The 23,503-nt window shown below is 37.8% G+C and overlaps 2 protein-coding genes across 3 annotated transcripts; both read right to left on the bottom strand.

Annotated features, from left to right (window-relative positions):
- Positions 1 to 201: 201 nt before the first annotated feature.
- On the bottom strand, positions 202 to 3,017 carry LOC309713191 (stonustoxin subunit beta-like). 2 transcript variants are annotated; one of them, XM_082544596.1, is made up of 5 exons: positions 2,893 to 3,017; positions 1,458 to 1,490; positions 1,256 to 1,318; positions 1,019 to 1,161; positions 202 to 804 (listed from the first exon to the last, which is right to left on the bottom strand). In XM_082544596.1, exons 1-5 carry the CDS (start codon positions 2,939 to 2,941, stop codon positions 376 to 378), a joined length of 717 nt encoding a protein of 238 aa, XP_082400722.1. In that variant the 5' UTR covers positions 2,942 to 3,017; the 3' UTR covers positions 202 to 375. The 2 variants fall into 2 exon arrangements, with proteins under 2 accessions (XP_082400722.1, XP_082400721.1); XM_082544595.1 differs by having other exon boundaries at positions 1,256 to 1,321.
- Positions 3,018 to 6,347: 3,330 nt separating this feature from the next.
- LOC309713181 (receptor-type tyrosine-protein phosphatase eta-like) lies at positions 6,348 to 19,762 on the bottom strand (the record flags this gene model as incomplete). Its single annotated transcript, XM_082544582.1, has 18 exons — positions 6,348 to 6,556; positions 6,950 to 7,207; positions 7,833 to 8,063; positions 8,179 to 8,436; positions 9,167 to 9,412; positions 10,009 to 10,254; positions 10,833 to 11,078; positions 11,188 to 11,436; positions 11,704 to 11,823; positions 11,972 to 12,217; positions 12,796 to 13,041; positions 13,151 to 13,399; positions 13,507 to 13,534; positions 13,644 to 13,786; positions 13,915 to 14,160; positions 14,270 to 14,518; positions 15,207 to 15,313; positions 19,734 to 19,762. The coding sequence occupies 18 exons, from the start codon at positions 19,760 to 19,762 to the stop codon at positions 6,348 to 6,350; spliced, it is 3,606 nt and encodes a 1,201-aa protein (XP_082400708.1).
- Positions 19,763 to 23,503: the final 3,741 nt, after the last annotated feature.

The following is a 23,503-nucleotide window of genomic DNA, read 5'->3' on the forward strand; positions in this document are numbered from 1 at the left end:
TATTTAACATTTTACATACACTTATGTCTAACTAAATATACATTCTTAGCAAACAATAACAATAGAGAAATACAAATACACACATATATATTAGTATAAACCTTGAGTGGTCCTGTGTTTTCAGAAAAATCCAACAGTGTGGACAACATTCAGAAGGTGACTCCTTTCTGAATATCTTCTAATTGCACTTTGCTCCCTTGATTAAAATGTTTTCTGTTTTCCTCAGAGATACTGTAGTGTTTTGGTAAAATATAAAACAGCTTTATTGCAGCTTTATTGCAATAGGATAACAGCTACTTCACTCCTCACCCAACAAGAGTTCAGCTCCACTCAATTTTAGATATGATTATAATCTGCCTCTATGCTTCCACTCCTTTATTCCTCCTTCTTTTTGATTACACAGTCAGAGTTTGTTCCTACCCATAAACCTGGCATCATTTTCTCCTTTAAGGAGCTCTTAAACTGCTTCAAAAGTTTAACCTCCTTTTTCCCATTGCATTCTCCTCCCTCAATCACATCCTCCACAGCATAAAAATCAATGACACCAACAGGCTGGTCAACATATACACCTATTGTGGAGCACCTGGGAAGCTCCACAATCGGTGTAATGCGACCGTTGTGCCAGGCATGATAGCTGGAACCACTCCAGCCGAGACCCCAGGACTCCTCGTTTTCTCCCAGGCCACAGGGCCCATCCTTGTTCCTTCTTCCAGCTCCTTCGTATGCGACTCCAATCACAACCCATCCAGAATACTCCATTTCCCAGTAGCCTCGGCTTCCCAGGATTCCCTCTTTGCAAAGAACCTTATGCACAGAGGTGATAATGTCACTATAATACAAGCAGCATTGCTTTCTCCTTTTGGAAATACAACACCAGTAGGTTCAGGTTTGAAATAAACTTGGGGTACATACTGTTTCCAAGCACATCTAATTTTACACCATTGTAAACATTTAAAATGAGCAGAAAATACATTTGTAATGTATGCCATTTCTGGCTAAATGCATCCTCATACTCTACCTGTGGAGCGCACTCATATCGCTCTGGTCTGTCCAAGACAGGACACGTGAGGTTATCAGTCATTCTGGCCACTTTGGCACCACCTTCTGTGATCCACAGCATTTTATTGGCTGTTTTGTCATCCAGAGACAAGTTAATCCAATCTGACAAAGCAAAAAATAAATAATAATAAACAATAACTTAACAAATGGTGCTTGGAAAGAATTATAAAAAAAAAAACTGCACAATCAAACTTACATTTGATAAGATCAGCTCTACATTTGGGTTCAGGGATATTTGTCTCATACCCTGGGATCTTCTCTGCTGAGTAAAATAACAATAAATATCAGGAGATACTAAACGTTAGATGAACCATAGTGGGGCCAGCCTTTAAAGAAGGCATGATTTAAAAAAGAAAATCAAAAAGATAATCCAACCTGTGGTAGGATTCAAGTCTTACCTGTGGGCGTTTTTACCACTTTGGCCTTTTTTCCTGAAACCAAAGAAACCTTTATTAACATCAATATTCTTAACTGGTATAAATATTAGGTGACAGGTGCATCTCAAGCGGTGATGAAGTGAACCACAGGAAAACTGGGTATACTTAGAAAAGCATCTGCCTTTGTCAGATCATCACATCAGAGATTGCATGCTTTCCAGAGTCAGTGGTGGATTCATGCCAGGCAGTTGGAATGACCAAGACATCTCAGATGCTGTTGGGGTTGGCTTCAGTCACACTAGAGTGCAGCGTGAAGCTCAAAGCAGATTATGAGATGAGAAGAGTGACATGATCTGTCTGTGCAAATCAGATAAGTTGGGGATCTAGATCCTAAGCTAGCTTATTGCCACAAGATCATAGGAAAGTCATCCAAGTGTCAAGTCACACCTAGCTGAATTAAAGTCAGAGTTAATGTGAAGATAATGGATTGCAACACATGCAACATGGGCATCCCTAAAATTAATAATGCAGAAGGCTGATCTTAGCAAAATCACTTCCCTCTTAATTTCTAACTGATTAATTGTTGCATAACAGGCACTTAAGCCAGATATGAAAGTGATATTTTGCTGTCACGCATAAGGATGCAGTCTCAGTGTTTTGGTAAGGACACTTAATCTTCACTGCATTAAGATATGAACCTTCAAAAACAAAAGTAATGGGATGTATTTATATCAACACGCATCATCTCAGAATATTAATCTACAAACATGTAGCTGCTCATATCTAAATGGTTTAAAATATCTGCTGCAATATATCTGAAAATTGTGGTGACAGAAAACAGACTAGACAAAAAACAGTAGATGATACCTGGAACTGTAATACATGTATTCTTTTTGGCTTTTTCTAAATTATAGTACTGATTCATTTACCGTGTTTCTGTCGACCCTTTGACTTTTGTTTTGCATTAGTTAAGATGAGTACAGACAAGTTATAAGCTATGATAAGATCTGCAAAGACACTATTTGTAAAGACAGTATCTGTTCAGTGGAGGCTGAAAACATGTGACCATTTTCGAAGCTGTTCTTGTAACTTACAGTATAATACATAAATGCATTCCCATGGGTTACATCTGGTTCAGGCAGATGATGCTTTTTGTTTTTAAACCATTGCTCCCAGGGAATAATACCATTATAAACCCATCAACAACAAGCAGAAATGTGAAAGTATTGTAAATAAATATAGGTTTTTTTAAAGACATTTTTATACAGACAAACTCTGGTCAACTGTTCTCTCAGGATCTGCCTGTGAGGATGAAAAACACTTCACTGCTGAAAATGCAGTTTGGTTCACCTCAGTGAGTACATTTAAAGCATATCACTGTAGTATGTACATGCTGGAAAAAGGAAAGGAAAAAAAAGTTATATATCTTTAGATAAAATATATTTAAAAAAATCACCTTTTTCTGCCTTCCTCGTCTCCGAAATGATTCTGTTGGTGTTAGGCATCTTGATACCAGCTTGCTATTTGAGTAGCTTGAGTCTATCTCGACCTGATGTGGCTGGTCTCACTGAGGATGAAGAGTATTCGTTGACTGGACTATGTGACAACTTAATGCAGTGCTTATATACCTTTGGTGCAGGACAGAGATGAAGGAATCATCATTGGTGGTGACATAAGAGATAAAAGTTACCAATAGAAAAGAAGGGGAGGCAGGAGGTTTGTAATGAGAGCTGTGTATGCATGTTTTCCTTTTAAAGTATAGAAGGATTCTTCGGCGTCTCATAGGACGCCCCTTTTACCAAGTAAACCCCACCCTATTCTCTCTACATCACCTCCAGTGATCTCTGTACATTGCCCACTGACAGTGCTGATGTACTTATGGTGGATGTATGTGGGAGCAAAGCTATGCAAACGCACACACATACAAATTCTAAGTACCAATCTAAAAAAAACAACTTTAGCTTTTAGATATGATACTTTATGTCCTTACAGCAATACAAATAATAATAAAAAACTAATAAATTCAGTTACAAGTAGCTTTAGATATGAATTTAACTGTTTTAAATTATTATCATTACGAAGGTTGTTACTATGGTAAAATGTTCTTAAAATTCTGTTACTTAAAATACTAATGCAACCTGAAAAGAGGATAGATTCTTTTTGTTTTCACTTTTTAAAATGCATTTACAATTGCTATGCAACATCCATATCACTGTACATATCAGCACACATGCAAAACTAGTTCAAGTTCAAGTTTTAATCCTGAAAACCGGATTTAATGTGACTAAGTGTGACCCAAATACTGCGACAGGGAGTTGCCTGAGTGGAGGTTCCTTGGTTCATCGTACCAGGCTCAGCTGTGCTCATGCCCCACATCACTTCCTCATAAACCGTTCACCATTACAGATGCCTCAATGTGAACAGGTCGGGTTAAAAGAAAAAAGCATGTCACTGATTGTAAGCCCGTTCTTGTGATCATCTCTCTGCTCTCCACGGCAGACTGAGGTGTTTACTGTTTCCGGCAACCTGCCAAACCTCATGTCAAGGCTGCCTCATGATTCTTGTGTTCCTGCATGTGCAAGCAGATGACTCACTGAAGCGCTGATTGCAGTGCTGACATTAAATAGTACATGCCGTGCATGCCATGCACTGTGGTGTCAGAAGTGTCCCAGAGTGCCCAAGTGTTTACATCTGTGTCTGAAATACTTTGTTTCATCAATCACATGATGATAATAAACCAAATGCATTGATCATTTGAAACTTTTAAATAAATAAATATAAGTATGTTTTATTAATGTTGCTTAGTGGGAAAAGACCAAAAATCTACCAAAAACAGTATATAAAATGGGAACACAAGTTCTATATAAAACTAGTAATAAAGGAATAAAGAAAAATGTGTTTACTTTAAAGTAATGTTTTTAAAACAACAGTGGAATCTGGTTCCACTTCAAATGAAACCAAATAAACCAGATTTATCTTTTTATCCATCTCCATCTCTAATAGGCCCCCTCTGTTCTGGACAGGATGAGCACATTAATGAACATGATGGTATTAATTATATCTCTATTATGTAAAAAAAACAACAAAAAAACAAAACAAATCAAAGCAACTCAGCTTAGAGGTGGAAACGTGGACTCTGGAAAAACCCGGCACTCACCCGGACCATGACAATCAGTATGTAGTGTCACTAACACTGTGGGCCTCTATAGGGTTCTCTGGTCCCTTCCTCAATCTTGTCCTTCAGTGCTGCAACCACTGCATGTCATTAACGTTCTTCTCGTTCCAGGAGATTTTCCCCTTCTCTATACTCTCCTGGGAACGTTAATCCATCAGTGTCAGATGAACTGTTCAAACTGTACCTCAGCTGCCTGACCTCTTCACTCTTAACCTTACCTTGTTAACAGGAAGCAGGGGAGTTAGTTAGAGGATTAGACGGGTGAGATGAAAGCAGATCCTGAGAAGTAATGAACAAGGCTGCACGCGAGCACATAGATATGATAGGCGGTAAATTAGGCAGAAGGTATGGACCCAAACTTAGTGCTGACATATGTTCATAACACTGGAATAAGGATCAGTAATTACAGGATTGCACTGAGAATTTTCATGGATAAACTGCACGGGGATCTGTATGAAGTCTAACTGAAGTCATAATCTGAGCATTATTATTATTATTATTATTAGTAGTAGTAAAACCAACAAAATAACTTAATTAAATATATCTTCTTTTACTGCTGATACTGTGCCATTGTGACTCCTACTATAAACTGTCAAATAGAAATGTGGACCATGCTTTATTTGTGGGTAAGGAAAAGCTGTCTCTGTCTCCCCCTACTGGTTGTCATTAGGAACAACATATCCCAACAAATCTGGAAACTGTAATAGCTCCTCTGCAATACAGCCAGATGTTCAGCAGTTGTTCGGCTTGGATGGACATATTTTTGCACCATAGATTAGTCTTTAAAAATAAAAGCAAACACTACAAACTAAAATTTTGGATCATTTGAAGACATCAGGGGTTTTATAACAATATTACATAAAAGTAAACTCCTATAGAGCCGATTTGGAACAAGTTTTTCATCATATTAATGTTACATGGTTAAACAGATTTCTTAAACATGAGAGAGCGCATTCTTTTTAACTGCTTCGATTGCAATTTTTTTCCCCCTCTTTGAACACAGGGTGAACTTTTACAGTAACATTCCCATCTTACTGATCACAGGACATTCATTCTAATGCTTCTAAATTTTTCTTTTTTAAATCTATCAACATGCAGTGTTTGAACAAGGCTCAGAAGGTGATAGATGCAAACAGAGGACATGGGAAGTATCATGAAATTTGCAACACTGAGGGTTATGTGGAGAAGTAACACAATTGTCTAAAAAAGGAGACAGTGAGACACAATCACGAGCAAAAACAAAAGGTTTTTATTAAAGATGAATCTTAAAGTAAGTGCCGGGCTGCTACTACTAACTAACACAGGAACAAACACAGCAGAGACCGGTCAACAAAGCAATTCACAGATTCTCCTCAGAGAAAGCCTAAGCGGTCACAAACACACACAGATCACATGAAGCAAAGTCAAAAGGCACTTTGGCACTGGCAGTGTCTTCTGCATCAATTTGTGCCAAAGCTAAGTGCTGACAGGACAGCTCCTCAGATTACATTTCCTCCACGGGAAAAAGTGTGGTTTCTAAGACAGGGCAGAGAGCGCACTAAACTAAACTAAACTAAACTAAACTAAACTAAACTAAACTAAACTAAACTAAAACAATACTTTCGCCATATGAAACTAGTACTTTTCTTGCCTAAAAATGAGTACTTTTTAATCTAAATTGAGTACTTAGAGTACTTAGTAGAATATTTTTTTATCTAGTTTTTAAACTAACCAAGTACATAACTGGTCTCTTCTGCTTAGAAGTCATGCTCGGTGCCAAGCACTGTGACATTGTCATAGTCTTCATATAATTCATCTCCTCCTCCATCACACTTGGTCATCTCCATGGAGACAGCTGGATTGTTTGTCATCTTCCTGCTCCAGTAGATAGACAGAAGCAGACCAGTAGAAAAGCAGTAAGGACTGAAGACCACTAGATGGCGGAAGAGTCTCAGCACAAATGAACCTGAGTGGGCGCCAGTTAAATTTAAATTAGGGATGTTTTGTGTTGTAGCATTGAGACAGACTATTTATGTTTTGTCAAATTTAATAGCTGTGTCAATGAAATGGCATTTAGGGACAGTATACAGTGCTCTCTTTATGACTTCTAAGCTTTTTGCATATTTGTTAAAATGAGGTTTTTCAGATCACACATTTCATATTAGACGAAGATAACTCAAGTAAATTAACTTCTAAAGGGAGCAAAAGCATTATTAAAATACAACGAAGTTAAAAAATGTAGAGGTTTATTTTTAAACTTGAGTGAAATGAAACGATTTGTAATCAAGTCAAAGTTGAAAATACTGTATGTTGTTATGATTACAAGCAGTAACATGGTAATGTAGTTACTTTTACTCACCCCTTGGATCAGTTTGGCAGTAAAACACATGCGGTTCAGAACTCCTCACCCCAGACAGTGAAGTTACAGACACCTTATATTTTTTGGCAGGTTGGAATCCATCGATTATGATCTCAGTTTCAGGACTAGCTACTGTGTGAGTCTTTCCAGCCACATTCACCTCCGCATTGGTCCACTCGCCCTCTGGAACTGTCCATTTAATAAGAACAGAGTATCCAGCTGCCCAGTACTCACAGTGAGCATTTAGATTAGGAGGAACTGAGTAAAACAAGAAAAAGGTTTTACAGTCACAACTAAAGCAGAAAATATATGACTTACAGTGAGTATAATTAAACTTTTTATACTATAAAACAGAGTCTATGAAAAGTGCATCATTTTAAAATTTGTTCTCAAATAGAAAGATTATTTGCTTTACTTTTAATTCAAAGCAGTACCCTACAGTTTAAAAAGTTTATTATAATTTTTGGGATTTTCATATAAAAACTAGAAAATAAAGACCTCAACATTGACACATTAGATATTGAAAGAATTACTCATTTTCTGTTTTAACCTTTTTAATTTCTTGAGCTAATTCATCAGAATGAATTCTTCAGTTAGTAATAAAATGATAGTTAGTTAAAGCTCATATATTAATACTGAATCATATTATGTAACTGTGTTAACCTGTGGTATGTAGGTATGTTAACAAAATTATTTTTCTGCAATAAACCTTTTTAAGATTAAAAATTGAATGCAAGGGTGAAAACTAAAAATTAAAAATTAAATTAAATAAATTCACAGATAACCTTTCTGTAACCAATATGAGTGAATACTTTAAGATCTTAAAAACTAATTTACAGATTAAAAATATGCTAGTCCTTCAAATGGTTTCTGTTGTACTCACGAATTGTTAATTTGTGTTCACACTGCAGGAAAACTCTGGAAGACTTTTCATAGACAAGAGAGATATTGTAGGTGGCACCAGGGTAAAGTCCAGTAAACGACACATTTTCACGTCCATCACTGACATGAACGTTAGATCCATTACGGGCCGTTGCGGTCGAGAACAAGCCTTCAATCTTTGCTTTGATTGATGAGTTGGTAACTTTCCAGTCTGCACTGGCACAGTCGATGGCTGAAATAGAGGAGAAAACAGTTATATGCATGAACCTGCTTCTTCTTTTTTACACAACTCATTGAAAAGAGACAAGAAAAAGTTATAAAAGTCTAACAGAGATAATTTTTTTTACCTGTTACTGTGAAATTCGTATAAGGAGTGCTCCTGAGTCCAGCGAACACTGTGGTTAAGCTGAAATCATACTGTGATCCAGGCTGAAGAGATGTCACTACTTTTCTGATTGTATCTGAGGAGACGTCTGACACACTATCTGACACACCACCATTGATTTGAAGCTCGTATTGCCAGGCTTTATTCATGTTCTCCCACTCTAGAGTTATGCTGTTAGCAAATCGTTCAGTCACACTGACCCAAGGCACCACTGGTGGAACTGAAAAAACAAAACTCAGAAGTGGAATTTGTTCATCTTTTTCTTTTAAAATGAAATAGCTACATGTGACTGTGTAACATACAGGAGTATAGAGCTAGTTCAGTTATCACAAGCTTTTACATACTTAAGTCTGAGTAGGTGTGTGAGCTAAATGGCTCAGCATCAATGTATGTTTCCAATCAGGTGATCAGATCAGTCAAAATTAAATAAATAAATAGTGTGTACTAATAATATAATAATTAGATAATTATTGTATAAAATATAATAATTAAGCATGCTGCTCGCTAAGAGCACATTATCCATATTTGCTGCTCTATCACAAGCACAAGCCTATCATCAGGGTTAGATGCACACTTCCTTCTTCACAGAGATATGGTTGGTGGGTGGAGCCAGGATGAATAAATGGCACTGCAGGCCAGAAGGAAAATATAGAATATCGACTTGGACTTATATTGTCCATTTAAATATATTATATCAGGAGCTAAAGATGAAATAAAGACAATTTTACAAAGTCTGATTCACAATGTTTCATCCTTAAGTAACCATTTATGTTTCCTAAGCCTTTAGAAAGTATAAAAATTAAATTTCAAATTCTAATGTCCCCTGTCTAATGTTATAAATGTACATCAGACAAAAATAGGAAAATTTAACAAATGTTTATGTTACGAGAAGCTAGTATATAAGCATGTTCCCCCAAAAAATGAGAAAATATAGAGAAATTACATCTCACCAGTGACTGCGATGCAGTTTACTCCACTGCTTCTGACATTTCCAAACACAGTGAAGAGAGTGAAATTGTATCTGGTTCCACTGGTCAAATTTAACACTCTGTATTCTTTTTCAGAATTACTAATGTTGATCTCTCTTTCATTAAATGCAAGAATGTATTTGTCGATGTTGGGGACTGTTTTCCACTCCAGAGTTATGCTGGTCTCATCTTGTCCATTTTTCTTAAAGTCGTCAGCATTACGAGGAGCTAGAATAGAAAAACGCACAAACAAGAAACTGTAACAACATTTTCTGGCAGAAACAGAAACATGGAGCGAGGCTTCAGTTTCAGTATTTTTATCAGTCCTTTTGAAAAATATTAGGTGAGCTACACTCTTCTGTTTCTGAGAAACCTTAAACATCATTATAGAGCTCTGCTCTTGTTCATGTTGTAGAGGAGCATCAACTGTGGAACATTTTAAAGGACTATGACTGTTTTAGATGTTTTTAATCTGTTAACCTCCACCAGGTTAGCAGTAAGCAGTCTAGGATTATAGGTCGGGTTAGTATTTGACATATTCAAATTGGAAAATTGAACAAATGTTTATGTTATTATTCTGTAGGATGTATTCTGGGATGTTTTTAACCTTGTTCCACTCCAGTGGTATACTCATCTCATTTTGATGCACCACAGTCACATTATTAACACTTTGTGGAGCTAAAGATAACAGAGGAAAGTGGCTTTGATTAAAAAAAACACACACACACAAAAAAAAAAACAACTCTCCATCAGCTAAAGTTTCAAGTACTAATGAGCCGGTCCATCCTGGTTTATCTGTCTATGTTAGAGAAAATATATCTTACCAGTGACTGCGATGCAGTTTACTCCACTGCTTCTGACATTTCCAAACACAGTGAAGAGAATGAAATTGTATCTGGTTCCACTGGTCAAGTCTGACACTCTGTATTCTTTTTCAGAATTACTAATGTTGATCTCTCTTTCATTAAACACAAGAATGTATTTGTCGATGTTGGGGACTGTTTTCCACTCCAGAGTTATGCTGGTCTCATCTTGTCCATTTTTCTTAAAGTCGTCAGCATTACGAGGAGCTAGAATAGAAAAACGCACAAACAAGAAACTGTAACAACATTTTCTGTCAGACACAGAAACATGGAGCGAGGCTTCAGTTTCAGTATTTTTATCAGTCCTTTTGAAAAATATTAGGTGAGCTACATTCTTCTGTTTCTGAGAAACCTTAAACATCATTATAGAGCTCTGCTCTTGTTCATGTTGTAGAGGAGCATCAACTGTGGAACATTTTAAAGGACTATGACTGTTTTAGATGTTTTTAATCTGTTAACCTCCACCAGGTTAGCAGTAAGCAGTCTAGGATTATAGGTCGGGTTAGTATTTGACATATTCAAGTTGGAAAATTTAGCAAATGTTTATGTTATTATTCTGTAGGATGTATTCTGGGATGTTTTTAACCTTGTTCCACTCCAGTGGTATACTCATCTCATTTTGATGCACCACAGTCACATTATTAACACTTTGTAGAGCTAAAGATAACAGAGGAAAGTGGCTTTGATTAAAAAAAAACAACAACTCTCCATTAGCTAAAGTTTCAAGTACTAATGAGCCGGTCCATCCTGGTTTATCTGTCTATGTTAGAGAAAATATATCTTACCAGTGACTGCGATGCAGTTTACTCCACTGCTTCTGACATTTCCAAACACAGTGAAGAGAGTGAAAGTGTATCTGGTTCCACTGGTCAAATTTAACACTCTGTATTCTTTTTCAGAATTACTAATGCTGATCTCTCTTTCATTAAACACAAGTAGATAACTGTCACTGTTGGAGACTGTTTTCCATTGCAGATTTATGCTGGTCTCATTTTGACCAACGGCCTCGAATTCTTCAGCATTACGAGGAGCTAGAATAGAAAAACACACACAAAAGAAACTAAAACAATGTTCCCAACAACATCTTGTATTTTGTTTATGTTTTAATTAGACTGAATGTTTTATTCAGTGCTCACTAACCTGTCACAGCACTGAATCTGTATCCACTGCTGTTGAGTCCATCAGACGTGGTGAAGAGAGTGAATGTGTAGTTTGTCCCAGCAGTCAGAGAAGTGACCACATGTACTATGGGTCCTTCTTCAGTTTTATTAATATCTTCTCTTATATTACCATATTGCAGTATGTATGTTGAGATGTTGTTAACCTTGTTCCAGGTCAGAGTTATACTGTTCTCATTTTGTGTGGTCACATTCACTCTGTCAACATTATCTGGAGCGGAAAAAGAAAAGACACACAGTGGTTGTAGTTCAAAAAATATTAGGTGAGCTACACTCTTCTGTTTCTGAGAAACCTTAAACATCATTATAGAGCTCTGCCCTTGTTCATGTTGTAGAGGAGCATCAACTGTGGAACATTTTAAAGGACTATGACTGTTTTAGATGTTTTTAATCTGTTAACCTCCACCAGGTTAGCAGTAAGCAGTCTAGGATTATAGGTCGGGTTAGTATTTGACATATTCAAATTGGAAAATTGAACAAATGTTTATGTTATTATACTGTAGGATGTATTCTGGGATGTTTTTAACCTTGTTCCACTCCAGTGGTATACTCATCTCATTTTGATGCACCACAGTCACATTATTAACACTTTGTGGAGCTAAAGATAACAGAGGAAAGTGGCTTTGATTAAAAAAAAACACACACACACACAAAAAAAAAACAACTCTCCATCAGCTAAAGTTTCAAGTACTAATGAGCCGGTCCATCCTGGTTTATCTGTCTATGTTAGAGAAAATATATCTTACCAGTGACTGTGATGCAGTTTACTCCACTGCTTCTGACATTTCCAAACACAGTGAAGAGAGTGAAATTGTATCTGGTTCCACTGGTCAAATTTAACACTCTGTATTCTTTTTCAGAATTACTAATGTTGATCTCTCTTTCATTAAATGCAAGAATGTATTTGTCGATGTTGGGGACTGTTTTCCACTCCAGAGTTATGCTGGTCTCATCTTGTCCATTTTTCTTAAAGTCGTCAGCATTACGAGGAGCTAGAATAGAAAAACGCACAAACAAGAAACTGTAACAACATTTTCTGTCAGACACAGAAACATGGAGCGAGGCTTCAGTTTCAGTATTTTTATCGGTCCTTTTGAAAAATATTAGGTGAGCTACACTCTTCTGTTTCTGAGAAACCTTAAACATCATTATAGAGCTCTGCCCTTGTTCATGTTGTAGAGGAGCATCAACTGTGGAACATTTTAAAGGACTATGACTGTTTTAGATGTTTTTAATCTGTTAGCCTCCACCAGGTTAGCAGTAAGCAGTCTAGGATTATAGGTCGGGTTAGTATTTGACATATTCAAGTTGGAAAATTTAGCAAATGTTTATGTTATTATTCTGTAGGATGTATTCTGGGATGTTTTTAACCTTGTTCCACTCCAGTGGTATACTCATCTCATTTTGATGCACCACAGTCACATTATTAACACTTTGTGGAGCTAAAGATAACAGAGGAAAGTGGCTTTGATTAAAAAAAAACAACAACTCTCCATCAGCTAAAGTTTCAAGTACTAATGAGCCGGTCCATCCTGGTTTATCTGTCTATGTTAGAGAAAATATATCTTACCAGTGACTGCGATGCAGTTTACTCCACTGCTTCTGACATTTCCAAACACAGTGAAGAGAGTGAAAGTGTATCTGGTTCCACTGGTCAAATTTAACACTCTGTATTCTTTTTCAGAATTACTAATGCTGATCTCTCTTTCATTAAACACAAGTAGATAACTGTCACTGTTGGAGACTGTTTTCCATTGCAGATTTATGCTGGTCTCATTTTGACCAACGGCCTCGAATTCTTCAGCATTACGAGGAGCTAGAATAGAAAAACACACACAAAAGAAACTAAAACAATGTTCCCAACAACATCTTGTATTTTGTTTATGTTTTAATTAGACTGAATGTTTTATTCAGTGCTCACTAACCTGTCACAGCACTGAATCTGTATCCACTGCTGTTGAGTCCATCAGACGTGGTGAAGAGAGTGAATGTGTAGTTTGTCCCAGCAGTCAGAGAAGTGACCACATGTACTATGGGTCCTTCTTCAGTTTTATTAATATCTTCTCTTATATTACCATATTGCAGTATGTATGTTGAGATGTTGTTAACCTTGTTCCAGGTCAGAGTTATACTGTTCTCATTTTGTGTGGTCACATCCACTCTGTCAACATTATCTGGAGCGGAAAAAGAAAAGACACACAGTGGTTGTAGTTCAAAAAATATTAGGTGAGCTACACTCTTCTGTTTCTGAGAAACCTTAAACATCATTATAGAGCTCTGCCCTTGTTCATGTTGTAGAGGAGCATCAACTGTGGAACATTTTAAAGGACTATGACTGTTTTAGATGTTTTTAATCTGTTAGCCTCCACCAGGTTAGCAGTAAGCAGTCTAGGATTATAGGTCGGGTTAGTATTTGACATATTCAAATTGGAAAATTGAACAAATGTTTATGTTATTATACTGTAGGATGTATTCTGGGATGTTTTTAACCTTGTTCCACTCCAGTGGTATACTCATCTCATTTTGATGCACCACAGTCACATTATTAACACTTTGTGGAGCTAAAGATAACAGAGGAAAGTGGCTTTGATTTAAAAAAAACAACAACTCTCCATCAGCTAAAGTTTCAAGTACTAATGAGCCGGTCCATCCTGGTTTATCTGTCTATGTTAGAGAAAATATATCTTACCAGTGACTGCGATGCAGTTTACTCCACTGCTTCTGACATTTCCAAACACAGTGAAGAGAGTGAAAGTGTATCTGGTTCCACTGGTCAAATTTAACACTCTGTATTCTTTTTCAGAATTACTAATGCTGATCTCTCTTTCATTAAACACAAGTAGATAACTGTCACTGTTGGAGACTGTTTTCCATTGCAGAGTTATGCTGGTCTCATTTTGACCAACGGCCTCGAATTCTTCAGCATTACGAGGAGCTAGAATAGAAAAACACACACAAAAGAAACTAAAACAATGTTCCCAACAACATCTTGTATTTTGTTTATGTTTTAATTAGACTGAATGTTTTATTCAGTGCTCACTAACCTGTCACAGCACTGAATCTGTATCCACTGCTGTTGAGTCCATCAGACGTGGTGAAGAGAGTGAATGTGTAGTTTGTCCCAGCAGTCAGAGAAGTGACCACATGTACTATGGGTCCTTCTTCAGTTTTATTAATATCTTCTCTTATATTACCATATTGCAGTATGTATGTTGAGATGTTGTTAACCTTGTTCCAGGTCAGAGTTATACTGTTCTCATTTTGTGTGGTCACATTCACTCTGTCAACATTATCTGGAGCGGAAAAAGAAAAGACACACAGTGGTTGTAGTTCAAAAAATATTAGGTGAGCTACACTCTTCTGTTTCTGAGAAACCTTAAGTCAGTGTCAAATTATTTTAGCATTTTATGTGTCAGCTTCTACAACTAGCAACATCTGTAACATAAAAATCACAGAGCTGGCAAAAAATCTATTAATTAAGTGTTTGCTTTTACTAAAAATGCAAATCATATGTATTATTATATTGTATATTATAGCTACAGTTACTTACAGTTACTGGCCTATGAAATATCTAACACATTTCTCCTCGGACACACTCTTTAAAATTCCACATCTGATTTGATTAAATCATTAAGTCTGTATCGTGTAAGTGTTTAAGATATTGTTGAATTTTCTTCTTTCGTGCTCTTTTTGTTCTCAGAGGAAACAGATCGGTGTCGCAAAGAAGGAATAAATTCATGTTTCAAAATCTGGAAAAGTCCAGAATTTTCATGCCGTTTAACAAGATTTTGTTGTTCTTGTATTTCTGTACAAACCAGTATTTCACAAAACATAACTATAGTGTTTCAAATACATAATGAAGCATGTCATGCATTTAGGCTTCACTGTGGTTTTGACTGCACTGTTTCCTTTTGTCGAGGGTAACCTACACTGAGCTTCACTATCTGATCACCATCAAAGTGAATGGTAAAAAAAACTTACCCAAAGTAGACTCAGGAAGACACAGAGCAACAAGTGGTCTGAGATAAGAGATAAAAGCTTCATCGTCTTCAGGACTCGTAACTGGCACACATACTACACATTCACCTCTGTTGGTATTTTGACAAAAACACAAATGATTTCTCAGCACCTGGGTGGTTACTGTCCAACACAGACTGTAATTCTTAACTATGCTCCTCTTGTAACCATATTAGCAAGTGGTGAAGTAAATAGCTGCTTCTCCTTTAGGGCCTTGCATAAATACAGAGACCTTTGCCCCGCCCATTTCTTCATTATTAACTGTCTGCTGCTTGTCAAGGGTACATTAATCAAGTTGTCTGTTTTATGTGTTTATTAAAGGTAATCACTTTACATTTTCTGTAACTGCTAGTTCATGCTGATTGTGTATTTAGATATAAATAAAAATGGGTTTTTACTGGGTGTTATTTTACATATTCTTTGATTTAGTGTTATTCATGTCATAGTCTTGTTTCTCAGTTATTCTTTGTAGTTTCTAGAATTTAGGTTGTGTTTCTGTGCCTCTCCCCTGTGTTCTTTCTTTCATACCTAGTCGTCCTCGGTCCCAGTGTCAAGTCCACATTTCAGTCTGTGTCTCATGTTTTCTGTTTTATTTTGATAGTTCCTTGTCTGGTATGTAGCATGTTCAGTTCTGAACATGAACATGTTACACACCAGCAGTATATGTTTGTTGTCATGAGCAGTGTTGGGTAAGTTACTTTAAATTATTAACTCAGTTACATTACTAGTTACTTCTATCAAAAGTAACTCAGTTACTTCAAGTTACTCGTTACTTTCAGAGTAACTAGTTACTAGGGAAAGTAACTTTGGTTTTACTCAGAATTCTCTTGTTAATGTGTTGCTTCCGTAACTGGATACCCAGCAAGATTGCCAGTCTTCTAGCTTGCTTACTTGCCACAAGTGCACTGTGCCACCTACCAATAGAAAGGAAAAGATAATGTGCACATTTCCACGAGAGAAATCCCACGCCTGATTCTATCCTAGCCTGCTTTTTACATCCAACACAAAAACTGCAGTCGTGGTGCTTTCGATTGTACTCAGAACTCGGAAATTCTGCCTTCCGAATAGGAAGATGTAGGTAACACCAGACTGCAGATGAGCTGCATACAGGGCTGGACTGGGACAAAAAAATCGTCCCGGGCATTTTGACTAGAGACCGGCCCACCAGTATAGGAAAAATCATAAAGCCTTTGAATGAAAATAAACACTGTTGTGACAGTGATGTACACTGTTCTGATGGTATATATGTATCAATCTATCAATTGTTTGTTGTAAGACTCAGATAATTATTTTTTTAAAAGTGAGACATTTTAAATGAGAATAGGAAAGTATTTCCTTGTGCCCCCCTTTCCCTTTTAATTCCCTACATGGACCCCTGGCAACACTTTGCTAGATCCGCCCCTGCACAGTTACCAGCTGTCAGCTACTTAGAAAAGGATCCTGGTGTTATTTGTCTCTCAGAAACAGTTCATAACTTCCCTTCAACTCATTCATGTTAACTAAAAGGTAAACCTGTTTCTCCATCACAGCTCTGATGATTCAGTAAGGACATCTCCTGGTTTCATCTTCATGTTTCCCTCTCACCACATATTCAAACCGATATCATGACCAGCAGGTTTACAGCTGTGGCTCCAGTCAACATCAACTGATACTAGAAATTAATATTAAATAAATTCTAACAACAGCTGATCAAGCTTAAAAGTGCTGCTGTTGTTTATCGCGACATCCGCTGGTTTCCTCTTTCTGGCGCAAAGTGGGCGATAAATACAGTGGAGCAAAAAAGTATTTAGTCAGCCACTGATTGTGCAAGTTCCCCCACTTAAAATGATGACAGAGGTCAGTAATTTGCACCAGAGGTACACTTCAACTGTGAGAGACAGAATGTGAAAAAAAAATCCATGAATTCACATGGTAGGATTTGTAAAGAATTTATTCGTAAATTAGGGTGGAAAATAAGTATTTGGTCACCTCAAACATGGAAAATCTCTGGCTCTCACAGACCTGTAACATCTTCTGTAAGAAGCTTTTCTGTCCCCCACTCGTTACCTGTATGAATGGCACCTGTTTGAACTCATCATCTGTATAAAAGACACCTGTCCACAGCCTCAAACAGTCAGACTCCAAACTCCGCCATGGCCAAGACCAAAGAGCTTTCGAAGGACACCAGGAAAAGTATTGTAGACCTGCACCAGACTGGGAAGAGTGAATCTACAATAGGCAAGCAGGTGAATGACCTGCAGAGAGCTGGGACCAAAGTAACAAAGGTCACCATCAGTAACACACTACAACGGCAGGGAATCAAATCCCGCAGTGCCAGACGTGTTCCGCTGCTGAAGCCAGTGCATGTCCAGGCCCGTCTGAAGTTTGCCAGAGAGCACATGGATGATACAGCAGAGGATTGGGAGAATGTCATGTGGTCAGATGAAACCAAAGTAGAACTTTTTGGTATAAACTCAACTCGTCGTGTTTGGAGGAAGACGAATACTGAGTTGCATCCCAAGAACACCATACCTACTGTGAAGCATGGGGGTGGAAACATCATGCTATGGGGCTGTTTTTCTGCCAAGGGGACAGGACGACTGATCCGTGTTAAGGACAGAATGAATGGGGCCATGTATCGTGAGATTTTGAGCCAAAACCTCCTTCCATCAGTGAGAACTTTGAAGATGAAACGAGGCTGGGTCTTCCAACATGACAATGATCCAAAACACACCGCCCGGGAAACAAAGGAGTGGCTCCGTAAGAAGCATTTGAAAGTCCTGGAGTGGCCTAGCCAGTCTCCAGACCTCAACCCCATAGAAAATCTGTGGCGGGAGTTGAAAGTCCGTGTTGCTCGGCGACAGCCCCAAAACATCACTGCTCTCGAGAAGATCTGCATGGAGGAATGGGCCAAAATACCAGCTACTGTGTGTGCAAACCTGGTAAAGACCTGTAGTAAACGTTTGACCTCTGTTATTGCCAACAAAGGTTATTTTACAAAGTATTGAGTTGTATTTTTGTTATTGACCAAATACTTATTTTCCACCCTGATTTACGAATAAATTCTTTACAAATCCTACCATGTGGATTCATGGATTTTTTTTTTTTTCACATTCTGTCTCTCACAGTTGAAGTGTACCTCTGGTGCAAATTACTGACCTCTGTCATCATTTTAGGTGGGGGAACTTGCACAATCGGTGGCTGACTAAATACTTTTTTGCTCCACTGTAAACAAGAGACAAAAGCCGATCAGCTGATCATTGATCAGTTTCATGATTGAAGTAGAAACAGGAGAGGGGGGAGAGAATGAGAGGAGAAGAGGCAGCTGACAGCGTAAAGACGCAGAAAAACTCCAGCTTTGTGTCTTTTTCCATTCTAGCTGAAGTCCGGGACAAAATGTTCCTTTTCACCTCAATAAGAAACGCGTAATATTTTCTCTGAATAGAGACGATTCCATTTTTTACGGGACGGTTGGCAACTCTAATAATTAACCTTATGAACAAAATAAAGTTCAACATCAGTAACATAGCACCCACCCAGCTGTAAACTCCGTCATGCTAGCTAGAAAAAGTCAGCACAACGAAAATAAACTCCACCTAAACTTGGTTCATATCTGACCCAGATGGACTGCAGGTTATAACTTCTTACGTGAAGTTCAGTTCACCTGACACTCGGACCAGTGGCCGCTTCGGGTCTCTCCTCTTACCTCCCTTTTCCTTCATCCACCTGCTGGCCTCCACCACTTGCTAATGTTATTGAATCTGTGGAAGCTCCGCGATAGCCACCACACGAAGTAACGAATAACGAGCCTATCTAAATCCCAGTAACGAGTAACGCGTTCCTGGTTTTGGCATAATAACTAGTTACCGTGCTCGTTACCACAATAATAACGTAGTTACTGTAACGCGTTACTTAACTCATTCACTGCCATTGACGTCTATAGACGTCAATTGAAAAACTTATGTTGACTGCCATTGACGTCTATAGACGTCAATTACGTTTTTCAATGGGAGGGGCTAGAATACATTTTATTTTTTCATATATTTGTAAATAAATTGTTTTGATAAAACATAACCTTTCTCAGTGTTATTTCTGTTTTATAGAAGTGAATAACTATTTTATATGTTAGAGGTGTCACAGAGCAAGAAATATTAGTGTCAAAGGCACTTTTCTGCTTGAAATGTATTTTTCACAAAAAGCTCGTTTTCTCCCTTTTTTTGGTCAAAACAGGCATTTTTGGTGGAACCCACCTCTCCTCTACAGCTGATTACTAAAGAATGGAAAATGGTAGAAACAAGCTTTTTTTTTTGGATGAAAGAAGAGAGTCTGTTCTTCATTTTGGTAGGTTCAGCGTTTATATGATCATAACACACAGTTTTCTGTGGCTCTTCAAAAATGAGTAAAAATGCTCAAAAACCCTGGCAGTGGGGAGTTACCTGATTTGAAAATGGCTGGCAGTGAATGAGTTAATAACGCGTTGGAGTTTGTTTCTACAGCAGTGAAGCTGCCTACTTTGTTGAGTCCTGCGTTTGGGTCCCCATCCTGCCTGCTACAGCACTGGACATGACACAAACAAACATTATGCATTATTTTGATGCCATTGCCATTATATTATATATTTGGATCACAGAGAGGTGTGGAATGGAAAACAGCAGACATCACTCTGACTTGATGGAACAGAGTTTATTGGCCAGTCTTTTACACCCACACACAGAAACTTCCAAAATGGCAGCCTATCCATTTCTTCTTCTTCTTCTTTTAAGTTTTATTGGCAGTTGGCAAACAACAAAATGGTGTATTACCACCACCAACTGGAGTGTGGACTAAAAGAGGTGTTGACTCCCAAACGATTTTCTCTCTTTTCTCTAAGTCCACCTTTATACCCTTTCAGACCACGCCTTCTCAGTTCAAACCGCCCCATGACATAATCCTTCCAGAGAGGGACAAACAAAGAAGATTAGTTTTCACAAATAATCCTAACATTATCAATCACTTGTCAAAAATGAAAGTAGACGTGTCATGTATGAAAATACATATTTTAAAGGTCATTTTACACATCTCTAATGACTAAATTTCTGCAAATGGTTGACCAACCAAACTCCTACTCTTGCCAGCCCATTTCCTATAAAAGAGCTGCATTTGAGGCAGTTTTCCTCTTTACCACCAAGACAAGATGGCCTCCAAGGAAATACAAGGTCTTAAATAATCAGGCCCAATCTTATCTTAATAACCTTGTAGTACCATATCACCCTATTAGAGCACTTCGCTCTTGCACTGCAGGCCTACTTGTTGTTCCTATATTATTTACAAGTAGAATGGGAGGCAGAGCCCTCAGTTTTCAGTTCACTTCTGTGGAACCAGCTTCCAGTTTGGATTCGGGAGACAGACACTATCTCTATTTTCAAGATTAGGCTTAAAACTTTCCTTTTTGCTAAAGCATATAGTTAGGGCTGGACCCGGTGACTCTGAATCCTCCCTTAGTTATGCTGCGATAGACGTAGGCTGCCAGGGGATTCCTGTCATGCATTGAGTTTTTCCTTTCCAGTCACCTTTCTCACTCACTATGTGTTAATAGACCGCTCTGCATTGAATCATATCTGTTATTAAGCCCTGTCTCTCTTCCACAGCATGTCTTCCTTCTCTCACCCCAACCGGTCGCAGCAGATGGCCGCCCCTCCCTGAGCCTGGTTCTGCTGGAGGTTTCTTCCTGTTTTTCCTTACTACTGTCGCCAAAGTGCTTGCTCATAGGGGGTCATATGATTGTTGTGTTTTTCTCTGTAGCTGCTTTACAATATAAAGCATCTTGAGGTGACTTTTGTTGTGATTTGGCGCTATATAAATAAAATTGAATTGAATTGAACTGAATTTATTGAGCTGGGTAACTTACAAACATTTTGCTTTTATCTTGGTGCACAGAGGTGTGTTTACACATTTAAAACAAAAGCCACCATAGGTGAGATGGGGCAGGACTTGGTGCCTCCTAGCAATGTTATCCTGAGAGTTATGCTACTAAAAACGAGAAAAAAAAAGTCAACACCACATTTGAAGCATTGATTATGCTGCTTTCATTGTTTGTTTCACTGATTACTTTCTTACATTACAAAGTCCAGTAGATTTCACTATTGGTGTATTTGCTGCAGTGGGGTCAGAGGCACCCTAAGAGCAGAAAAGGGGTGACATATGTATACGTTTTCCTTTAATATCCAAATTAAAACTCCATACTGATTAATTCTGCATAGACTACAACATGTAAGTAGTCTTTAAGATATCGCTGCATTTAGATTTGACATCATTTCCATGTTCATGCTCTTTTTCTTCTTAGAAGAAAGGATAGTAGATTAGTGACACTGAGACAAATTGTTTGCACTGTGTAACACTTCTTTGTAAATTGTTGATGCATTTTAAACACCAACTAATATTTAAGAGATCATCATTTTGACTGCATAAGTTCCTCTTAGCAGGGTAACTGACAGTGAGCTTTATCTGATCATCACGATGTGTAAAAACAAAGTAGATTCAGGAAGTTACACAGCATCAAGTGGTCACAACTGAAAGATAAAAGCTTCATATGAATCTCAAATGACACCACATATTTTGAACTGTACAAATTCCTTTGTTTTCCTAAGATAACCTTGAACAAGCTACATGATATTCTAACAATAATAATTTCTCTGATCCTGGGATATTACAGCTCAATTGTTAACTTTATAACTTTTGGTCTCTTTTATTGGCAAGTGACTAACTAAATAGTTACTTCTCCTTCCGCGCCTTGAGATCTTTCACCTCCATCTGCTCATTTCATGTTTATTAGTGCTAGTTAAATTTGGTGCCAATATTAACTTATTTTCATATTACATATCTTTCATATTTTTAAACAATTTTAAAAATGATTTGGGTCTAATGGCTTCTTAGGAAAGTAGAATGTGGTGGAAACTAAACTGTCTGGTTTACTCTCTGTGGCTGGTTTCTCTGACGCTACGGTGAAACGTGTTAACTTTTTTTTGTACAGTCTCAGCAAGCAGCAATATTTATAGCACCCTTATGCTTGACATCGGTAAGCTTTTTTTCAGTTCCTCCATTTTGTTCATGCCATGCATAATACCCAGCTCACTACCATCTTGTAAACTTTTCCTTTTACTCTTTCTAATCCCTTTCTGTCACAAATCACTCCACCTTGCCTGTACCTGTCATCTGTACTGTCCGTTGCTTTGAATGATCACCTCCAGATATTTTAACTTATCTTAGATCAAACATATGGGTAATGTTTGAGGTCTTCCAACAGTGATATGGACTAACTTTGGAGAAGACTGAATGCAATATAAAGGACAGGCAGTGTGTTCTGAAATGTAGCTGTGTGGCTGACCACATGGTAGTGTTATTGTGAGAGAAGCTGAGCTGATTGAACCTTTTAAAAGTGGTTTCTAGGAGATGTTTCAAGAGTCAAACTTGTTTGGAACAGGATAGAGCATTTCAAAAGTTTTTTAGTTAACCATAGGAAAATAATACAAAATATCAACAAATCACACAAACGTGCAAATTGGGACAAGAAAACAGGGTATCTGTTGATATGCTTTGTCAGCATTGGATGGAATATGTTAAATGGAGAGTCAAAAGTATGTTTTGTCCAAAAGGTTACACTGTTAAAAGTGGGACCTCCACTTTTTCTCTTGTATTGGAGTAAATGTTTTCTTGTCTTAATGAATCGAAGTGATACTAAACAAGACTAGAAAAAGTTCCTGTGAAAATGCAGCGTGAATGCAGTGTAGCGGAAATTATCTGCCGAAAAAAGCTGAAAAAGGAGAAATATCTGCCGAGAAGAGGTGTAGAAGCTGAACTGTTTGCTGAAGACAGCTTTATTTGAAAGGGTAAAGTGAAGAGTGTCAAGAATGCAGAACGAGCGCTAGCAAGAAAGCTGTGCAGCAACTGCCACGAGCAGTGGCGGTCCTAGCCTGTTTGGCGTCCTAGGCGAACACTCCCTCTGGTGCCCCGATACCCTCCACCCCACCCCCCAACCACACATAAAACATATTAAGGATTGTACATTAACATATTTTATTGTAAAAACTGTTGTCAGAACCATACTGAATTTAACCAGAGAAACACACACACACACACACACACACACACACACACACACACACACACACACACATATGTATGAAGAGAGAGAGAGTATGCATAGTATGCAAACGGCTAACAAACAGCCGTCATAATTCGTCACACAATGAGAATAGGACAAATCAACAACTGACAATCACTAATTAATATTGTGCTGAACACAG

Source organism: Aulonocara stuartgranti, assembly GCF_965226115.1.
Source record: "Aulonocara stuartgranti genome assembly, chromosome: 8".
Taxonomy (NCBI): domain Eukaryota; kingdom Metazoa; phylum Chordata; class Actinopteri; order Cichliformes; family Cichlidae; genus Aulonocara; species Aulonocara stuartgranti.